The sequence below is a fragment of the Lissotriton helveticus genome, chromosome 7 (genome assembly GCF_964261635.1).
Source record: "Lissotriton helveticus chromosome 7, aLisHel1.1, whole genome shotgun sequence".
Lineage (NCBI taxonomy): Eukaryota > Metazoa > Chordata > Amphibia > Caudata > Salamandridae > Lissotriton > Lissotriton helveticus.
Genome location: NC_136068.1, coordinates 16098835 through 16121630, shown reverse-complemented (window position 1 = coordinate 16121630; position 22796 = coordinate 16098835). Strand labels below are relative to the sequence as shown.

The window sequence follows — 22796 nt, the reverse complement described above, 5'->3', positions numbered from 1 at the left end:
TAGGAGAAGGATCTTTACCCGGTCCTGGCTTTGTGGATCTGAGGGATGGTGGTCAGTGCCAGTTCGTGGGGTGAAGGTGTCCAGCGGGTACGTAGAATGACAGGCAGTGGTTTAGGTATGCTGGTCCGGCGTTTGTGGAGGGTCTTGTAGGCAGGCGTGTGTGAGGAGCTTGAACCTGATTCTTTTGTTGTCTAGGAGTCAATAGGGTTCTCTCAAGTGTTCGAAGATGTGGCTGCGGTGAGGGATGTTGAGGACCACTCTGACTGCGGCCTTCTGAATGTTCTGTAGTTTCCTGAGGGGTTTCTGGGGGACTCCTGCGTAGAGTGCTTTGCCTTAGTCTAGTCTACTGCTGAGTGCGTAGGTGACCGTCGTTCTGGCTTTGGTGGGGATCCATATGAAGGTCTGTAGAAGCAGGCATATAGAGTGGAAGCATGATGAGGAGACAGTGCTGATCTGGCTGTTCATCGTGAGTGAGGAGTCCAGTATGAGGCTCAGGTTTCGTGCGCGATCCATAGGTATGGGGGCTATTCCTAACGCAGCAGGCCAGCAAGATTCTTTCCAAGCAGAGGTGTTGGACCCCAGGATGAGGACTACATTCTTGTTCAAGTGGAGCCTGAGGCAGCTGTCTCTCCTCCATGTAGTGACGGCCGTCATCCCATCATGGAAGTTTTTTCTGGTGATTGTGGACTCGATGAGAGAGAGGATCAGCTGGATGCTGTTGGCATAGAAGACAATGTAGAGTCCATGGTTCCTGGCTATGGCTGAGATCGGGCCATATAGATGTTGAAGAGGGTGGGCCTCAGGGAGGAGCCCTGGGGGACTCTATAGCCAATCTCTGTGAGTTCTGAAAGGAACGGTGGTGTTGTGACTCGATGTGTTCTACGGGTGAGTGAGGAGCATATCCAGCCCAGAGCTTTGTCATGGATGACGGCGTCATGAAGTCTTGTACTTAGGGTGCTGTGGGAGACTGTGTTGAAGGCAGCTGAGGGATCGAGGAGGATGAGGGCTGCCTTCTTTTCCCAGTCGAGGAGGGAGTGGATGTCACTGGTGGCAGCGAGTTATTGCAGTAACAAGTGTTGCAATGATCAAGAGACAGAAGCAGATTAAAGTTATAGGAAGTATCAGGACAGTGAACATACAGAAAGTTCCACATCATGCTGAAAAAACGGATCTATGCAAGCATATGTAATATTATAACAATCTGGAATACTCCTACTATGCAAACCCTAACCTATGTGTCTAGGGTGTATGTGCCAAGAATCAATTTACTGAATAATCCAACCCCATTACCAGGTGGTCAAGAATGTAGGACCCCATCTTGGTCACAAGCTGGACACCCCGAGTCACAATGATGCTAGACAGTTGCTGTGCAAAAACATCAGCCCGTAGAGACCTCTAGATGTCAGAGGAAGTGTCTCCTCTGTCTGTACCCGGAAACAGAAATGTATTTATAGAAAAAGGCATCCGTGCCTTGGGCTGAGAGGGCGATTAGGCTGCCATTGTTTATGTGCTACAGATAGTTTTGTCACCATATTGACGAAAGTAACAAACACATTTACAAAACGTATGAGTAGGCCTCGTATTTAGGAAAAACGATTGTGTTCTTGCAAAGTTGACTTGTATAAGCAAGGTTGATGCTTCCAGGACACTAACCAAGTGTCACAAGTGTGTGCCAAAAGTCACTTTGACAAGTGAAGACTTTTTAGGTGGCACACTGTCAGTGTTCCTTCTGACAGCTTCTTTGCCTCTGTTCCCAAGTCTATAATATGGCGCAGGTGCAGATGCAAAGGGATTCCCTCATCTGCAAGGGGGCACCCTCTGGTGATAGTGCGATATATGTGCCCTCGCTATCTGTATTGCAGAATGGGCCGTACAAGCGTATACACACCTTTTTGTAATACCAAAGAGCTCCGGGGAGTGCAAAGCAGGTGCACATGCCTGTTGTGCTCCCGGGGTACTTTCTATAATATGGCCCCAGTTATTCACTATCCTGTTTGAGTAGTCGAGAGTGCTGGTACCATGACTGATGAGTGACAATGTCTTTAAGTTTAAACATGTCACTATCTTGACTCGTGGCAATGACGATTTGTTCGAATGAAATGGCAGCTGGTGTGCTCGATTTCACAATGAAATGTATGTAGGCTTCAGTTGTCTTGAGAAATAGTCAGTTGGATTTTGATCTTTTCCTGGACGATGCACCATTGTGTAGTTGTACTGTTGTAATCTTAGACCTCAATGTTCAATGCAAGTAGGCACCTTAGCTTTTGGGTTGCCAAAGATGGTCACAAGTGTGAAAGGATTTCCATATAGGAATATATTAAAATGTTCACAAGACCAAATACTACTAAACTTTCTTTCACAGGTTATGAATAAGTAGGTTCAGTTTGGGACAAACATTTCCTTGCATTTGCTACAATATGCCTTTGAGCATGCTGCTGACTGCTTTGCTGTGCATGGATGGCACCTGACCTAACCCAACTGGGCTAGTGTCAATGACCTCTATTTAAAGCTTTGGATCAAAGTATGCCATTTCAGTGGCGTTCTCTATTCCTTGTTTGATTTTCTTGATGCTTTGCTCACACTCTTGTGACCAATGAAATTAAACACTCTTTTTCATCAAGTCTCCTAAGGGAGCACTTACCGTGGCTACTGGCCATGCCAAGGTATGAATGTAAAATGGAAATGTCTTGTAGAGAACTGGCAGTTGACATCGCTTGCACTCTAGCTGGATCGCCCCATCAGACAAGATATGGCCAAAGAATTTTAACTTGTTTTATGGCACTCACATTTATCGTCATTCACAGATAAACCTGCATCAGCTAGTAAACGACATACTTGCATGAGGGCTTTGTCACGTTCCTTCTGTGAAGCTCCAAAAAGCAATATGTCATCACTATAATTGAAAGCATTCACGACAGGCTGCATCATACATGGAATTACTTCTTGGAAGAGCTCTGCTGCAGAAGACACTCTGAAACTAAGTTTTAGTCACCTACCCGTAGTGCATCCGTTTTTGGTTACAAAATGGCCACCACCCCACCATTGCTTGGAGCCCCTTTGCCTTCATGTCCAGGTAAATATATCCCTCCTTCACACTTATCCAGCCTCGGGTCAAATATTATCATCTTTCTATAAATAAACTGCAGCATGAAGATAATTAATAATCTTCATTAGAAAAATACTTGACCCTACTTGGTTCCGAATAAGGACTGATCTTAATTGGTGAAATGAATTAGTTAACACATGGTTTTAGAGCCTGACTGCCCTTTATTATCATCTCTAATGCATTTAAAAATAAAACTTCCCTCTTAGCGCATATATACAGGTTTAAAACCATAGCTGTATTTCAGTGACCTTCCAAAACTCAAAAAAGAAAAGTGACTCTATCAGTTTGTTAAATGAAAATGTAGAAACAGCAGAACTGTGCACATAATCTTAAATAATTTGTCCTCCCAGGTGTTATGCCCTAACGTGGCATGTAGCGCCTAGGACCCCCCAGGACCTGCACATTTTGGTTGACCTAAACTGAGGGCTTGGTGTGAAGACAGACTCTGGACACCCCAGAGGATGAGTCAGACGTTAGACCTGCTCGCTCTACAGTGCCACTACCATTCTACAGCGTGATTGGTAGTTTCTGGCAACCACTGAACATGACAACCCTGATTCCTCAGGTATCGTGGAAACAATACAGTATCTTTCGCTCAGTCACTCGTGCTTGCTTTTCTCAGAATACATAGAATGACTATTGGAATGGTTTCAATAAGTCTTTATTGGTCATGCGTCCGTCAAGTATAAAACATGTTAGCAGCGACAATTAAAAGACAGGAGCAAACAAACGTAATCGCTAGAACCAAATTCGTAAAAAGTAGATACATTTCTAACATAATGCTAATAAGATGATTAAAAATATATTACATAAAACAATAGCCTTGGCGTACTCCTATGATGCGTATTCTACCTAACCGTGCCTTATTTAGAGGTGTAGGTGAAGCATGCATATATAAGTGCTAGGACATGTCCTGATGGAACCTAATGGAGCAAAGAATTCCCAGGGGAAGTGCTAACACCTCACCTGATGGTTCTGAATGAAGGACCCCTTCTCTACATCGAGCATGGCACCCCGCAAGGGATATCAGGTCTCTGCCTATCGAAGGATCAGCCTGCAGACTCTCGGTCCAGCCTGGAAGGAATTCTTCCTCTGTCTTGGTAAGGGGAGTGAGAGTCTTTTATACTAAAGTGGTCCTTCCGGGGTTTTTCTAGAGTTGATGTTTTGAAAATATTTCCAAATCCCCTGCTAATCCTTTTCTAAACAAGCATAAGCACATGCAAATGGCTGTTGGCCATGAATGAAAAAAGTTGTGACCCTTATACAGAATACATCTACTGTGCATGGGGACATGTTCTGTGTACATCAGGTACAGGGATTAAAATATGCTACCAAGAGCCCGCTGTTGGAGAGACAGAAGTAAGCTACTGGGTAAAAGGTCACCTGTGTAATACCGTTATGTCGTGTGGATGGGACGAAATGTACGTCGTCGGTATGTACATGATGGAAATAACGTAAGGGACATGACAAACCTCTTAGTCGACAACTCTCCATTACTCTTGGGTAGAAATGTGTTGCATAAATACATACACTATATCTCATTGCTATATATTTACTGGGATCATTTAGAATTGGATTGAAAATTTGGAGTTTTAATGCTGAGAGTGGGCAATTAAACGGCAAATGTAATGTAGTAAAAGTGTTTTGACTGTTTGAAATAAGTGACAATTTGACAAAATTATTTATCCCACTGTATGTAATGTCTCAACGTTTTATACATAATATCAATCTTTTTTAATTCAGTAGTTTTTAACTAGTGATGGATTTCTTCTGGAATAATGATATTAAATACACAAGATTAAGGTGGAGAGGGACTGTCTCTCCACAACGTTGGTTACTCTGAGGTCATTGATGAGGGGTGGCGAGGATTTTGTGACTCAGGAAATTATCACAGATAAGGTCACGTGTCAGTTTGGTTCTCTTTAATACTTGATTCTTTGCTAGATATCCAAGGCATTGTCTGATGCTTTGTGGTAATCCTCTGCCAGAGAGGAGGGAGACCTGGGCTGACTGACAAGAGGAGGATTCGCTGGAGGATTGGAGAATCTGAAGAGAGCATTAAATGGTAGCGTGAGCATTTAAAATCAGAGAAAAACATGCCTGAAACCACAACAGTGAATATGGTAAACACTTTGTGCATCAGTCGTATGTAAGTCTCTATCGTCCTATAATTAAAAATCAATACAAGCATGGAGAATAAAAGCAACAAGTCTTAAAACAGTCGTCAAAAAGAATTTTTGAACAGATGCATTACCAATTTCAAAATAATTGAGGGATGACATACCATACTGGATCATGAAAATCACATAAAACATCATAAAAGTAATATTTCATCCATTTTATTATATAACCACTCTATATAATAATAATAAAAACTTCCATGCGTTCAATCTTAGCCGCCTGGCCCAGCCCAGTAATTAAAGTGTCTTTGTGAAATCCCTTCGCACAAGCTGTACTTGATACGGACACATTTCATATTTAATCATTATAAATAATAACTTAATCTATAAAGTGCCTCTGCGTCTCTACTCAAAATTTAACAGTGTTTTATTAGGATCTTATTTAAGGAAATCTATGTTTCAGAACAAATGTCTGAAACTATCCATAGGAGGACTTGTTGCTAAATTCAAATAAATATGATTAAAAAGTTTCAAATGTCTACGTACCTGCCTTTTTTAAAGGAGCAATTTAAGATTATAATTATTGACTCATTTTGGGTAGATCGGCCAGCTTTAATATCTGGTTGTAATGAGCTTTACTAATTACAAACAGTAGGGTTTTACTTCAACTAAAACCCATCTTACACCAGTGCAATAACAATACTAATACAGCAACAAAGCTATCAATACAACCATTTATTATTCCAGTAACACAGGCAAAACATCAGCCTGGGTCAGTTTCTTCTCAGCTATAAGGATGAACTCAACAAAATGGGTTGTTAAAGCGGTGGTATGCCCTCAGAGGCACAATGTAATGCTTGGCGGTACTTTCTCACTCCTATTTCCTTACAAATTGGTTTTAACAGTGTTTGTCTCTCTTGTCGCAATCTAGAGCAAATACATACAATATGCAATAGCGTTTCATTGACACAACCACATGATCTGCAATTTTGTGTTTGGCAATGTTGTACCCATCTCGGAGTCCCATCCTTTGTTGGATAGCGGCCAAATCTTAACATAAGATATCTATCCCTTAAAACCAGTTTTAACTGGAAAGATAAGTAGGGTTGGGGCTTGGTTTTATTATACCATTAAATAACCAACCCAGCATGCTTTTTTTTTGCAATCGCCTCCTTATCCAAAAAAAACAATTAAAAAATAGTTGATTGATTTAACATCTGCCTTAAAACACAGTTGTTTCTATCGAAGTGTTCCAAAGACGGGAACTTAAAAGTGTTTAGGCTCTCCATTAAATAGGATGTCCAAGCACAAGCATAGTCTTTATTTATTATTTCTTGGCAACACAAGTTAACAAAAGAGTCAGAATCTGATAGATAACATGAAAATAGACATTTTAGATACAAGGATTGTCTCACCAGAGGTTGGCTTATTAGGACAAACTCTAGTCTGTCATTGAGATTGTTCCAAGGAGAAGGGCAGTAAATTCATACCTATAGTCACTTGGCAACAATCCAGGTCAAATTCTCTTAGGATGAAAATTTGCAGTTGAGGCAATTTGAAGAAGTGGATTCAGAAGTATGTTTTTTTTAAAAACCATTAATTTCCCAGGTGAGCAGATAATGACACCTTCTTGCGGAAGCTGGTGCTGGCACAGTAGATGATTGGTGATGGGACCCATTGTGACTCCCTTGTGTGACAAACCATACACCTGAACTTTAAACACTCCTTAAATATGATTACTTGTTGAAGAAGGTTTTCAGTATGTCATTGACAGAACTGTCGCAGATGTTAATCAGAACTGTTAGGTTGGATAGAGGCTAGAACCTTTAGTTGGGCCAAAATGACTGATGGAAAGGAGGAATGGTTTTTGTGGAGCGGGGAAATTGTTTCCAAGGATAAGAAATTAGAGGACCTGGTGATGCACTTCACAATTAAGTGGTCAAAGGATTAATAGATTGAATTTCTGATTGCTTTGTAGCGCCAGAAGCTGGTGGAAATAAGATCCGGACCTCCACCCCGATGATCGTCTCCATTCCAGAGAGAGGTAGGTCAGAGTGAAGTTTGGTGTAAATTTCTTGTGTACCAAGGGTTGTGTGTTGCAGATTATAGGTGATTGTCATGGGTGAAGCATGAACTTCATGTCTCCTTTGGTGACTGACAAGCACTGAGCTGGACCTGCTAGTATGAGGAGCTGAACCCCAAACCCCAAAATGTAGGCACTCTGAAACTCAGACCACCCCAAATGTTACCTTTAGCGGTTCTGCTTCAATCCTCAATCTATCAATAAAGAACCTCATCCTCATTATCAGACCTAACATTAGTTTAGCTGAGTATAAATAATTAACTTGCAACATTCAGTAACTGAGTTCTAGATCCGAATTAGTTAAAGGGTTGTATTACCTAATCTCAAAATCAAGGGGTACAGAGTAATGCAAAATATGCTGTGAAGTCTCAAATGCATAATACATAGTCAGATCCAATTATTCTAAGTCCCAAATGAACAGCTACATTATAAGTGGAAAGGACAGAGGCCTTGGTAGAAAAGGAAAGTCATCTCATTATAATTGATATAATCACAAAGGAAACCAACAGCATCTCCGGCAGAAAAGGAAAGGACTCAAAATAAATAGACATAGCCCCTACTAGACAGGAATGTCTTCTGGCTCACCAAAAATAACTCTGTTTTATACACAATTTCAGAGCAATCAACCCCTTTGCTGTCTGACCTTGCCCCCATAGCTAGCACCACTTATGGTAGATATAGGTTTCTCTATATCTAAGGTCACTGCACTTAAAACCTATACGTCACCCCTAAAGCAGTCCTTTTAATCCTGCAGGTAGGGTGCTCGGTTCTAAGTGTGAGGGTGCGCCTGCATGAGCAGGACACCGCTACAAATTTCGTAGTCCGTTTTTCCGGGTTGTAAGTGCATCAGCCATTCTGATATATAGATTGGCCAAGCGTCATTACGCAATTACCATCTCTAAACTGGCTGTAATGAACCCTGTCATGTTTGGTATCAAACATGTTTGAATCATACCTTGGGATTGGGGAATTTAGGCACTATAAATCTCCTCCGCGAGGCCCTCAGTGATCCTGGTACCAGTCTTCCAGAACCAGACAGCAACCAGAGACATGTTTCGGCCCTTGTGCTGCTGAGCAAAGCTTGAGCAGGGGAAGGCAAAACAATAGATGTCCTGTCACATGGAGGTGTGAACACCTCCCAGATTGGATTTAGTGTGTTGGGGCAGGGTGGGGATACATACCAGCACCACAGAGACTGCTTGAAGAGCACACTTGATGCCCTCCTTGCATACTCCAGTTCTAACCAGTTCTGAGAGCCATTTACTTTCCACTCTGGCGTGAAACTTGACAATGGACATGGGAGTACCCTCCCCACAGTCCAGCCCCTCCTCTGGGAGGGACACCTGAATCGTCCTAACCCTTTCTTTAGGGTTCTTAAGGGTTTACCCCTGGGTGAGTCCCTAGACTTGTTGTGGGACAAGATCCAGATCTGACACTACTTCTGCTTTGACCGTCTGGACACTCTGGACATCCCCAAACTTTACTCTTGGCACCAAGACTGCAACTGGGAAGACTAATGCTGCTCCTGGTCTCTGCTGCAAAGTCTGGGCCTGTGCTTCAAACAGGTTCCTCCCAAGGCCTGTGGACATCCAAGATACCTTAAGGAATCTTCCTTGAAGTGAAGGAGTCACTTTCCTGCATCTGCAGGCACCGCAACAAATCTGACCACTCTGCTGATCCTGGGACTCAGAAAGGCTCAGCAACACAGGTGGTGGTTTTTCAACTCCGTCAAGGCCTGCACTGTCTTCTCACTGAGTTTGAGGCCAGTATCCCTCGTTGGAACCGCAGGAAAAGAACCAATGTGCACCACATTAACTTGTCATTGCAAATGCTTATTGGCTCTCCTCCTCAGAGATCTTTGGGCTCCATGTAGTCTCAAACTCAATCATCTCCTGTGACCAAGATATTCCTCCTCACCACATCTCTTGCACTGTGGACCTGTGTCTTTGTCAAACTGCTTGAGTTCTTCTTGCAACTCCAGTGCCTCCGTCCTGTGGGTCCTCTTGAGGGTCTTCTTTGACTCCAGTGTGATCCCCTGATTGCTCGGGCCTACTCTGACTCCCCTGCTTGTTGTGAGTCTCTTGGACCTTGCTGATCCCGACACTGCACCTTATTTTGCTTGCCATGTTGTTTGCAGTTGCCAAGGCTTGTTGGTGTTCCAGACAGACACCGACCCCTCAACTCTCGACATCTGATGTGGGTCAGCTTGTGAACAGCTCCTAGTCTTCCACAGCATTGCCTGGTCCACACAGCTGCAGCTCCAAGGTCACTGTCAACTCTCCTGCAACACCTGATATCGGCTGGCATTCATCATCCATGCCTCCTGTGTTGTATTATAATGGCGATTGATTTGAGCATTAGCGAAAGACATACGAGTTTTTTACACAAACTAAGAAAGGTGACCAGGTCAAGGAAAAGGAAAATGTGCTGTCGTAGTGGAGGCTGAGAAGCTAAGAGTGAACATGTGTGAAAAGAGACACTACTGGCTATAGAGAATCCCATCTGACCACCCTCGTGGCGGAATATCATCATATGGGATTAATAAGGGACTTGTACCCAAACTTGGACAACCTCCAGACCTCACAGTATTGGTGCGGAGGTGAGTGTCACTCGATCTTAGCCAAAGTAGTGCTCAGGAAGATGATGCTCATATGGTGCAGTGCTTAAAATAAAATTGGCTACCTAGATCTATGAGATTGCCTCAATGGGATTGTTGAAGGACGTCTAGGTGTCAAGAGTAAAAACCCGCCAAATCATCTAAATGTGTAATGATGTTAGTGGCGATATAGAAATGGTCAACATGTTTCAGCCAACTAGAGTGTTGCTCTGGCTTTCGTCAGGACCCAAAATATTATGCTACTGCAAATTAGAAAGTGTATAAACTACAAGGAAATTAAATAAGAAAAATTGCCATTTGCATACTGTTATATCTACCAGGAACTTGGAGCCCCAATGTCCACTGGAGACAGTAAAAATTCTTCTACCTGTTAACAGACAAAAAGATATACAGTATATATTAACACACATACACACTCCTAATCAACCAGCCACCCACCCGACAGACACATGAGCGGAAATAATTTGCATTCCGCGTATTAGATGAAGCATATTAGCTTAAATCATTTAAAGGCATTTCCAATAAATGATACTCACCCAGCATTATGTGAGTGACGGCCTCTCCTCACCCGGCAACCGCTCGGGAAATCGAGGCCCCGCTCTGTAGTGTAGACAATAAAGGACACAGTCAGTACACAGTTCTGCTGTGTCCAGCCCAATAACTCTACACAGTAACCTAAAAGACGTGTAGAACAGCAAATCTCTGCCTACCAAATAACCGAGCTATAAAAAGGACCGAAATTAATGTGTAATATATGCAATCTACAGGGCAAAACTTCAGCCCCAATCTACTCCGGTAAGATATTTGCCACTGTGAAGAATTTACAGTAGAACCCTCATGAGAGCCTAGACTAAAAAATCAACCCGGGACTCCAAAGAGGAGCCAAAGGTGTTGAATAAATATAATCGCCCGAGGCTCGAAAACATTAACCTCAACTCTCAGTATCAAGTATAGAGAGGCGACTATCTCAAAGAACAGCAGGGGCTTACCTGTCCGTCGGTACCCCGCGCTCACTTCCAAGCGGAAGAGGAGGTACCGACCGGACCGGCCTCGCTGTCTATTATACCCGCACCTGATTGCATGAGCGGAATAAACAGGAAATGACGGGAAAGGTACATCCGCCCGTAAAGCTAGTGGGAGATATATATCCCCTATGTTTTGAATTCCTGTAACGCTGACAGAGAGAGTAAGTCTCATTTTTCTACCTATTTTCTTTCAGGCAGAAAATGCCCGGCAGTTTAATTAGCATGCAAAGGCTAGCATGTAAAGACTACCGGAAGAAGCAACGCTGCTCATTCTGGGCATGCGCTGTATCAGGAAAGGCGGAACACTACACACTCGCGCCTGCGTATCAGTATTCGATGTTACTGTCGGTCCATAGCTGAGTACTCAGAGTACGCAGAAGATGTGCTCCATAATTCATTTAGGTGAGCTAAACGGGGGTAAACATAAAATTTTTGTTGCATCCCAAATATATAAAGACCCGCAACCACGTGGTTGCTCATAAAACTAAATAACATATAATGTACTGGGGGGTCAAGGGGATTTATTTACCGACCTGTCACCCTACGCCCCTAACAATAAGTTTACACAAACTAAGAAAGGTGACCAGGTCAAGGAAAAGGAAAATGTGCTGTCGTAGTGGAGGCTGAGAAGCTAAGAGTGAACATGTGTGAAAAGAGACACTACTGGCTATAGAGAATCCCATCTGACCACCCTCGTGGCGGAATATCATCATATGGGATTAATAAGGGACTTGTACCCAAACTTGGACAACCTCCAGACCTCACAGTATTGGTGCGGAGGTGAGTGTCACTCGATCTTAGCCAAAGTAGTGCTCAGGAAGATGATGCTCATATGGTGCAGTGCTTAAAATAAAATTGGCTACCTAGATCTATGAGATTGCCTCAATGGGATTGTTGAAGGACGTCTAGGTGTCAAGAGTAAAAACCCGCCAAATCATCTAAATGTGTAATGATGTTAGTGGCGATATAGAAATGGTCAACATGTTTCAGCCAACTAGAGTGTTGCTCTGGCTTTCGTCAGGACCCAAAATATTATGCTACTGCAAATTAGAAAGTGTATAAACTACAAGGAAATTAAATAAGAAAAATTGCCATTTGCATACTGTTATATCTACCAGGAACTTGGAGCCCCAATGTCCACTGGAGACAGTAAAAATTCTTCTACCTGTTAACAGACAAAAAGATATACAGTATATATTAACACACATACACACTCCTAATCAACCAGCCACCCACCCGACAGACACATGAGCGGAAATAATTTGCATTCCGCGTATTAGATGAAGCATATTAGCTTAAATCATTTAAAGGCATTTCCAATAAATGATACTCACCCAGCATTATGTGAGTGACGGCCTCTCCTCACCCGGCAACCGCTCGGGAAATCGAGGCCCCGCTCTGTAGTGTAGACAATAAAGGACACAGTCAGTACACAGTTCTGCTGTGTCCAGCCCAATAACTCTACACAGTAACCTAAAAGACGTGTAGAACAGCAAATCTCTGCCTACCAAATAACCGAGCTATAAAAAGGACCGAAATTAATGTGTAATATATGCAATCTACAGGGCAAAACTTCAGCCCCAATCTACTCCGGTAAGATATTTGCCACTGTGAAGAATTTACAGTAGAACCCTCATGAGAGCCTAGACTAAAAAATCAACCCGGGACTCCAAAGAGGAGCCAAAGGTGTTGAATAAATATAATCGCCCGAGGCTCGAAAACATTAACCTCAACTCTCAGTATCAAGTATAGAGAGGCGACTATCTCAAAGAACAGCAGGGGCTTACCTGTCCGTCGGTACCCCGCGCTCACTTCCAAGCGGAAGAGGAGGTACCGACCGGACCGGCCTCGCTGTCTATTATACCCGCACCTGATTGCATGAGCGGAATAAACAGGAAATGACGGGAAAGGTACATCCGCCCGTAAAGCTAGTGGGAGATATATATCCCCTATGTTTTGAATTCCTGTAACGCTGACAGAGAGAGTAAGTCTCATTTTTCTACCTATTTTCTTTCAGGCAGAAAATGCCCGGCAGTTTAATTAGCATGCAAAGGCTAGCATGTAAAGACTACCGGAAGAAGCAACGCTGCTCATTCTGGGCATGCGCTGTATCAGGAAAGGCGGAACACTACACACTCGCGCCTGCGTATCAGTATTCGATGTTACTGTCGGTCCATAGCTGAGTACTCAGAGTACGCAGAAGATGTGCTCCATAATTCATTTAGGTGAGCTAAACGGGGGTAAACATAAAATTTTTGTTGCATCCCAAATATATAAAGACCCGCAACCACGTGGTTGCTCATAAAACTAAATAACATATAATGTACTGGGGGGTCAAGGGGATTTATTTACCGACCTGTCACCCTACGCCCCTAACAATAAGTTTACACAAACTAAGAAAGGTGACCAGGTCAAGGAAAAGGAAAATGTGCTGTCGTAGTGGAGGCTGAGAAGCTAAGAGTGAACATGTGTGAAAAGAGACACTACTGGCTATAGAGAATCCCATCTGACCACCCTCGTGGCGGAATATCATCATATGGGATTAATAAGGGACTTGTACCCAAACTTGGACAACCTCCAGACCTCACAGTATTGGTGCGGAGGTGAGTGTCACTCGATCTTAGCCAAAGTAGTGCTCAGGAAGATGATGCTCATATGGTGCAGTGCTTAAAATAAAATTGGCTACCTAGATCTATGAGATTGCCTCAATGGGATTGTTGAAGGACGTCTAGGTGTCAAGAGTAAAAACCCGCCAAATCATCTAAATGTGTAATGATGTTAGTGGCGATATAGAAATGGTCAACATGTTTCAGCCAACTAGAGTGTTGCTCTGGCTTTCGTCAGGACCCAAAATATTATGCTACTGCAAATTAGAAAGTGTATAAACTACAAGGAAATTAAATAAGAAAAATTGCCATTTGCATACTGTTATATCTACCAGGAACTTGGAGCCCCAATGTCCACTGGAGACAGTAAAAATTCTTCTACCTGTTAACAGACAAAAAGATATACAGTATATATTAACACACACCCCCCAGTACATTATATGTTATTTAGTTATACGAGTTTTTTAGCCATTATCTTGACGTTTTAGCGGCATCCATTTTGAATCCAGGCAGCCATTTTGTCTGCTACATGCTGCCTCGTGTCGACCATGTGCGTTGTCCTATCTCTCGGCTCATGGCCTTTGTATCTGCCCGGCAACAGTCTAATAATAGCATCTCTGTGTTCTGCCGCTGACCGTTAGGGTCCACATCTGCTAATGGTTAGCCTAGATTGGAATGTGTTAGCCGAGACCCCAAGACTGTTAACTCCTCCCACTGATCGATTTTGCTTCTCGATATTACCTTGTATGGACATAAAATGTACTCTTGTCCTTTGTACCGCCTTCTTTTGAGCCCCTGTGTAAATAAACCATGTGTCCAGTAGCCCTTTGTGCTACTTCTCATAGTGCCGAAGGGTACTGTCTGAACTTTAGCACCACTTCATGAAGTGTAATAAATTCTATGTTTTGCAATTCCAGTTTCCGTGCCAACTTTTTCCTTTGGGTCTGAGGACTTTGTGCGCAGAAGGGCGAACCCCTTGCACTAGCGGGCCAGGCTGAGGCCTGTATGACACCTGGTCACTTCTGAGTGGCATGAACTCTGTCCCCTCTGCTTGCAGGTATTTCTCATCATGAATCCAACTTTGGGTTGCACTGGACACTTTACCCTTCTTTTCCAGCGGCATCTTCCTGAAGTCCTCCACCGAGTTTGACGGCGGTTTCGACTCCACTTCGCATCTATGCACCCGTCTTGCCCGATGTAGGTGTCCTGGTTCCTAGGGTATCCATGGGTTGGGTGGCTCCTCAACATTTTGTCTTCCATTGGGATTCTACATGTCCCGCTGTGAAAAGTCCTTCTTTAAAATTGCAACCGACATTTACTTGAATGGAGCATGCAGGCATGTCCCCACACTGCACCAACCTCTGTGGGGTTCCTGGTTACTTACCTTGGGTCCCCAGCCCTTCTACATCTTCTGGGTATAGTCATGACTTGAGTCAAGGTTCGCATCCCACTATTTAAGTACATGGATTGGTCTCCCCTGGCGACCACTGTGTATTCGTGCTACTTACCTGTTTTATTTGCAAAGTATTGTGTGCTTTGTTTAATTCTCTGAGATAGAGATGTTTGTATGTGTTAGTGAGTATCTTATAAGAAATATCTATTTTTATAAATCCATTGTGTGGTGCTTTTTCATTTAATCCATAAAAGTAAGATTGCTTTCTGGTAAAACAAGCTGCTTTACACTCCTTCTGGACTAAGCCTGGAGGCTATTCTCCAAAACTACAGTTTAAAGAGCTTTCTAAGGTTGTCTAAGACCACTAAAATCACCATAAGGGTAGTAAGGATTAGTGCTTCCGTAAGTGAGCACCATATATTAAGCCAGCTTCCTATATTAGTCTGTAGCGATTGAGATTCAAGACTGCATTGTTTTACCAGCTAATCTTGGTGTCGATTAATTGAAAAACAATCATTAAATATTAAACACATACAATACAGCTTAGAATTAGTAAGTTCTACTGTACTTAGCGTTGAGTAGTTAAGAGTCTGGCACAACCCTTTCTCCAACCTCAGGGAGTTTAGATTCCACATGGGTAAGTAGATGCAACACCTCACTACACCTACAGCCATGTCTTTAGTTGGGAGACCAGTGTACCCAAGTCTACTAAGTACAGTGGTCAAAAGTTCCAGAAGCAAAGGACCCTGTGTAGCCTTAGGAAGATAAAAACAGTTTGCAACCCCACCATGAAGCTGCTCTTTGAACTGCTGCACCAGGATGACAAAAATCCAGGAGGAGCAGATGAACAGGCTCATGTGGGTGGAGATTCTCTTGAAGAGGGAGCACCGTTGGTTCCTATAGTGACCTCAATTCAGAGTATGGGCAGGTGGAATCAAATGAGCCCAACCTGCTACCCTCTGACCCCTCAGGGAATAGGTGAATAGTGCAGATGGCAAATAGGACATTCCCTTTGTTCCCCCTGGAGGGTTCAGAACAGACCAAGGAGGTCTCTGTCCTACTCTATTGAATCCAATGCTTCAGGCACTTCCATAGGGACCTCGATATCTAGTAGGACAACTCTTTGGAAAGGGAATACCAAATTTTCAAACTTGAGAAAGCTAGGCTCAGACAGGAGCAGTTGTCCCTTGAAAAAGAGTCCCTGAAAGAGCAGAAGACTAGGAAGAAATTGGGACTTTATTCCAATGGTGGCAGCAACAGTGTCCCTATATTCAGAGAAAGTTATTTTGACAATAGGAACCTCAGCAGGATAGTTCCTCCTTACCAGGAGAGGGATGATATCCATAAATGGATCACTGCTTTGGAGAGGGCCTGCAAGGTTCAGAGGGCCCCTCAAGAGCAGTAGACAGCAATCATGTGGCTCTGCTTTGCTAACAAAGGTCGAGATATGCTCCTTGCTGTTAAAGAAGAGGATGCTGACAATTACTCAGTACTGAAGAGTGCTCTCATAGATGGGTTTGGATTAACCACTGAACTGTATAGGACTACGTTCAGAGAAACCCAGAAGCACACACCCAGGACTGGGTAGACTTTGTAGACAGTGCTATTAAGGCTCTGGAAGGCTGGCTTCATGGAAACAAGGTAAAGGACTATGAAGGATTGTACAATTTGATAATGAGGGAGCATTTCCTTAACCACTTGGATGCTAAGGTCCCTGATAATCTTCCATGTAATTTCCATTGAAATCAATGGAAACTCCATGACGAACTGAGCTCGTCATGAGCGTCGAAGGGGTTAATAACTTTCAGAACCAACTACTGCAACAGTACCTGGTGGACTCTGATCTTACCTCTCCCCAAGAACCGGGAAAGAAGACAGACAAATGGGTCCGCACCAGGGTCAAGCAGAAAAGCCATGGTAATGGAGGTCACCAGAAGGAACAAGATTCTTCTAAACCCCAGCATAAAGGTAGGGACAAGTGTAAAGATAAAAAGAAATCTTCAGAAGGGCCGCAAAATCCTGCATCTGGGGTTGAATCGCAAAATTTCAAAAAGAAACCATGGTGTTATTTATGTAAAGTAAAGACCCATTGGACAAGGGATGTTGATTGTCCAAAGGCCAAGAAAACTTCTACTACCACTGCTCCAAAGGTACCTGCTTCCTCTCCCTTATTGCCACAACACCGCTGTTTCAACGGGGGACCAGGACTACTGGTCCCAGTGCACCCTGCGACTCTTCTGCCTGCCTCCAACGATGCTCACCTGGGTCAGGAGGCCCTTTAAATACCGAGCAGCTCTTCCGAAGGGTGGGACGCGTGCGGGCATGCCTGGGACGTAAGAACCCAGAAGAGACTGGGCTGGGCCATCCCCCTGATAATTGTGTCACTGCCTCTCTCTGAATACACTCTCACCGCCCGCCCGCCGAGGAATAAGTACTCTGGATTAAGGTACTGTTTGCTTATCCCCACCCAATTGCAAAATTATCGTTGTTGTATCATTTGACGGGGGTTTGTTAACTTAAAGTGCCACGCATTAGTAGCCTTAATCCCAGTAATGGACAATGAATTATGCACCAGTGGAAGAGCCCTGAGCCCACTAATGAACAATCAACTATGCACCAGTGGAAGAGCACTAATCCCAATAATGGACAATCGACTATGCACCAGCAAAAGAGCGATTCGCCCAATAATTGAACAATGGACTGTGCACCAGTGGAAGAGCGCTGAACCCAGTAATGGACAATGGACTATGCACCAGTGGAAGAGAGCTAAGACAAGTAATGGACAATGGACTATGCACCAGTGGAAGAGAAGTGAGCCCAGTAATGGACAATGGACTGTGCACCAGTGGAAGAGAGCTAAGATCAGTAATGAACAATGGACTATGCACCAGTGGAAGAGAGCTTAGCCTAGTAATGTACGATGGACTATGCACCAGTGGAAGAGCCCAGTAATTGGACAATGGACTGTGCACCAGTGAAAGAGAGCTAAGCTCAGTAATAGACAATGGACTATGCACCAGTGGAAGAGAGCTAAGACAAGTAATGGACAATGGACTATGCACCAGTGGAAAAGCGCTGAGCCCAGTAATGGACAATGGACTATACAATAGTGGAAGAGAGCTAAGCCCAGTAATGGACAATGGACTGTGCACCAGTGGAAGAGCGCTATGCCCAGTAATGGACAATGGACTATGCACCAGTGGAAGAGCGCTGAACCCAGTAATGGACAATGGACTGTGAACCAGTGGAAGAGAGCTATGCCCAGTAATGGACAATGGACTATGCACTAGCGGAAGAGCCCAGTAACAGAACTTCAGTGGAAGGACCTTGGGCATTTGCAACATTAGAAACACTAGAAAGTTTATTCACAATTCATGCACATTTAGGAAATTTACAATGACATAATTTAGTTTTCATGTGCAAAGCTGCATAGGGAAAGATGCACATATAGAACGGGTTGGGAGGGGGCAAGTAATAGGAGTGAGCAGAAAACCACTTCCATATTAAATAAAATGGACATTTCATCAAAATATGGCACAAAAAGTGCATTAATAAACACACTGCTATACATTATTTTGAACTAATTTCAAGTGTGTTCATGTAAGGTTATTATTACCAGATTGGACCCATTATTAAATTCATTATTCCGAAACATTTTCCATAATAATGCAAATCCTAAAACCATTTCAACACTCACATTTTGGCAAATGCTATACTGCTGTTGAGGAGTGACGATAACCAGCTCAGAACCTTAATCCAAAATACTGGTGTGTTTAAAGACTTTCTTAGGCCTTTGTCTCTCTACTCCTTTTGTTCTTCTTTTTTTCTACATTCTTCGTGCACCTGCCAAGAGTCGGACGAGCCTGACACTCACAGGTTGTCTCTCTTCTTCAGGGGCTCCTCCTGCTTCAGATGCCTCCTGTTCTAGCTGGTGGGTCACCTTGGCGGTGGCTTCAGGGATGCTCCTCGGTGCTGTTGTCGCTGTCCTTGGTGTGGTTCTCTTCTATGAGAGACGCGCAAAGAAAGCAAATGGTAAGAATCTATTCAAAGTCCCATTTCAAAGTATAAAGCAGTGAAAAATCAGGTGCGATATAATGTGGTCTCTTATTTCAGGTGCAACCCCTGGCTGTATCCCCAGAGCCATCTATGAATCTGAAGTAAACTATGAGAACATGGAGAAAGGAAACCAAGCACAGCCTGCAGTGAGTGCATTATAATAAATCTATAAATACATATGTACAGTCTGTAACCAAGAGCCTACCTACAAACTGCAAAGAGTAACCCATATTTCTACCAATCAATCATTACATTTTTAGACTGCACAACTCACCCGTGAGTGTCTCAAGGCGCTTGGGGGGGGGTGCTGCTACTGCTCGAACAGCCAGGTCTTGAGGAATCTCCTGAAGGCCAGAAGGTCCTGGGTGTGTCGAAGGCGGATAGAGAAGGTCTTCCAGGTTTTGGCGGCGAGGTGGGCGAATGACCTGCCACCGGCAGTTGCTCGACCGATGCGGGGGATGGTTGCGAGGGCGAGGTCAGCGGAGCGAAGCTGGCAGGTCGGGTGTAGAAGATGAAGCATTTGTTGAGGTTCACTGGTCCGGTGTTGTGAAGGGCTTTGTGAGCGTGGGTGAGGAGCTTGAAGGTGATCCTCTTGTTGATGGGGAGCCAGTGTAGGTCTTTCAGGTGGGCTGTGATGTGGCTGTGGCGGGGAATGTCGAGGATGAGGCTTGCAGAGGCTTTCTGTATCCGATGCAGTCTTTTCTGGAGTTTGGCTGATGTTCCTGTGTAGAGAGCGTTGCCGTAGTCCAGTCTGCTGGTGATGAGGGCCTGGCTGACTGTCCTTCTGGTACCAGTGGGGATCGATCTGTAGATCTTGCGGAGCATGCAGAGGGTGTTGAAGCAGGAGGAGGAGAGGGCGTTCACTTGCTGGTTCATTGAAAATGCGGAGTCCAGGATGACTCTCAGGTTGTGTACGTGGTTGGTGGGCATCACTGCAGCTCCCAGTATGGCCGGCCACCATGAGTCGTCCCAGGCAGAGGGGGTGGATCCGATGATGAGGACTTCCGTCTTGTCCGAGTTCAGTTTCAGGTTGCTGATCATCATCCATTCGGCGATGGCCTTCGTTGGATTTGGAGGTGGTTGGGTCCTTGGTGAGGCAGAGGATCAGCTGGGTGTCGTCGGCGTAGGAGACGATGTTGAGGTTGTGTGATCTGGTGATGTTGGCTAATGGACGATCCTTGGAGTAGGCCGCTGATGATCTTGGTGCCTTTAGAGTGGAAAGGGGGAGGCGGACACTCTGGGTTCTGCCGGAGAGGAAGGAGATGGTCCAGTCCAGTGCTTTGTCGTGGATTCCTGCATTGTGGAGGGTTGTGTGGAGAGTGTGGTGGCAGACGGTGTCGAAGGCGGTCGAGAGGTCCAGGAGGATGAGGGCTGCGGTTTCTCTGTTGTCCATCATGGCCCTGATGGTTGCTGCAGAATCAGGATTGGGATGGTTCCAGGATGTTGTTATTTTCGAGGAAGGAGGTCAGTTGACTGTTGACAATCTTCTCAATGACTTTCGCCGAGAACGGGAGGAGGGAGATGTCCCGGAAGTTCTTGGGGTCAGCTTTGGGTTTCTTGAGTAAGGCGTTGATCTTGGCATGCTTCCAGCTCTCCGGGGAGGTGGCAGTCTTGAAGGAGCTGTTGATGATCTTGCAGAAATGGGGTGCGATGGTGGAGCTTGCTTTGTTGAAGATGTGGTACGGGTAGGGGTCGGATGGTGAAACCGAGTGGATGGTGTTCATGATTTTGATGGTGTCTCCGTCATTGACATGGGTCCAGGAGAGCAGGGGGTCGATGTCGGTGTTGCTGGTGGGGTGGTGTGTCTGAGGTGTCTATGTCTGCCGATGGGGCCTGGTTGCTGAAGCTGTCGTGGATGTCTGCGATCTTGCGATGGAAGATGGTGGCTAGAGAGTCGGAGAGGTCTTGTGAAGGTGGGATGTCGTTGGAGTTGGAGCTGGGGTTGGAGAGTTCCTTCACTATGTTGAAGAGCTCTTTGCTGTTGTGTGCCATGTTGTCATACGTTCTTTGAAGGAGGTCCTTTTGCGGGTACGGATGAGTTGGTGGTGTCTGCGGATGGCGCTCTTGTATGCTGTGTTGCTGTCCGGTGTCTGTTCATGGTGCCACTTCTTATCGAACCTACAGCAGGCCTGTGTGGATGCTTGGAGGTCGGCGGTGAACCAGATGGCTTTTCTCTCGGTGCATCTGTTCGAGGGCTTCTTGATTGGGGCAAGAGTGTTGGCGCAGTTGTCGATCCATTGCCTGAGGTTGAGGGTGATAGAGTCGATGTCGGTAGTGTCCATAGGTGGGTTTCGGGCGAGGGTGGTGGCTAGCTGGTCTGCGTGACTTTGCTCCAGCTGTGGTGGGGGGCCCGTTGTGTGTGGTGATGAATGGTGGGCTTCTCAAAGGTGAAGTGGACGCAGCGGTGGTCGGTCCAGTGGAGTTCGGTGGTATGGCTGAAGGTGACGTGGTTGCTGGCTGAGAAGATGGGGTCAAGCGTGTGTCCGGCGGAGTGGGTGGGAGTAGTGACAAGCTGTTTGAGTCCGAGGTTGGTGAGGTTGGCGAGCAGGGTGGTGGAGCTGCTGTCGTTAGCGTTCTCGAGGTGGAAGTACAGGTCTCCTAGGAGGATGTAGTCCATGGACGCAAGGGTGTGCATGCTGACAAAGTCGGTGATGGAGTCGCTGAACCGTGGCCGGGGGCCAGGTGGTCTGTAGATGAGGGTTCCTCAGAGGGTGGTGTTGGGGTCAATGTGGATCTGGAAGTGCAGGTGTTTGGCAGTGAGAAGCGTGTTGTCGGAGCTGGTAGAGATTCTGAGGGTGTTTCTGTGGACAATGGCAATTTCTCCTCCTGTTCCGTTGGTGCGGTCCCTGCGGGTGATCTTGTAGCTGTCGCGGATGGCTATGGCGATGTCGGGAGTAAGCATGGGCGTAAAATCCGTTCCGTTCGCAGATTTTGCGGATTTTCGGTAAATTCGCAATCCGCAAACTCTCGCGAACTTGCCGAAAATTCGTAAAATCCGTGCGAAGCGGATTTTTTGCTTGGTCGCACTTGCCAACTAGAATACTATACAATTTCGCAGGAGTAAACACTTGCGAACACGTAGATGCGGCGGGCAGCGACAATCTTGCAATTGCAAGATTGCAAAATTTGCAATTTCGCACAAGAAATCTACCAGCAGGCAGCATAAACCTTGAAAATTATGATTTTTATCAGAATAACTCCTCAGGTTGACATTTGCCTGCACTTTTTCTTTGCAAGGAGTCCATTTTGGGGGGTGGGGGTGGGAGGAAGTGCCCCACAGTCTCCAACTTCCTGTTCCTGTCCACCAGGCTCCTCCCAGTGCTTTCTTCATGTGCTGGTCACTTCGATTTGGATCTTGACCTGGAAGGATTACATTTTGTGGATGCTGCTGGATATTTGGATTTTTGCAAAACTGAAAGCACTCAGCAGGTGCAAAAGTTCAATCTTATCATTAGTAACCATTCCCTGTAGTGCTTCCTGAGGGGCCCCTTCAGAGTTCATTTGCCTACTTGCAACTATTCTATGACCCTGCTCTGACCCTCACAACAGGCTCAGAGAATAGCTACAAGTATACAACAAAGGTCCTGTTAAAAAAATTTCACTGCAACAGAAAGCAATTACAGACAAAACTGAAAGCACTCAGCAGGTGCAAAAGTTCAATCTTATCATTAGTAACCATTCCCTGTAGTGCTTCCTGAGGGGCCCCTTCAGAGTTCAGTTGCCTACTTGCAACTATAGGCCACAAAGGTCCTGTGAAAAAAAATTGCACTGCAACAGAAAGCAAATTACA

General features: G+C 44.9%; 1 protein-coding gene across 1 annotated transcript in view; it reads left to right on the top strand.

The window, feature by feature from the left end:
- Nucleotides 1-22796, top strand: part of LOC144766575 (uncharacterized) — a 166464-nt gene that overhangs the window by 121535 nt on the left and 22133 nt on the right. The window contains exons 3-4 of the mRNA XM_078650375.1: nucleotides 18845-18982; nucleotides 19064-19152. Coding sequence (XP_078506501.1) covers nucleotides 18845-18982; nucleotides 19064-19152 — 227 coding nt within the window. The remainder of the gene's footprint in view (nucleotides 1-18844; nucleotides 18983-19063; nucleotides 19153-22796) is intronic.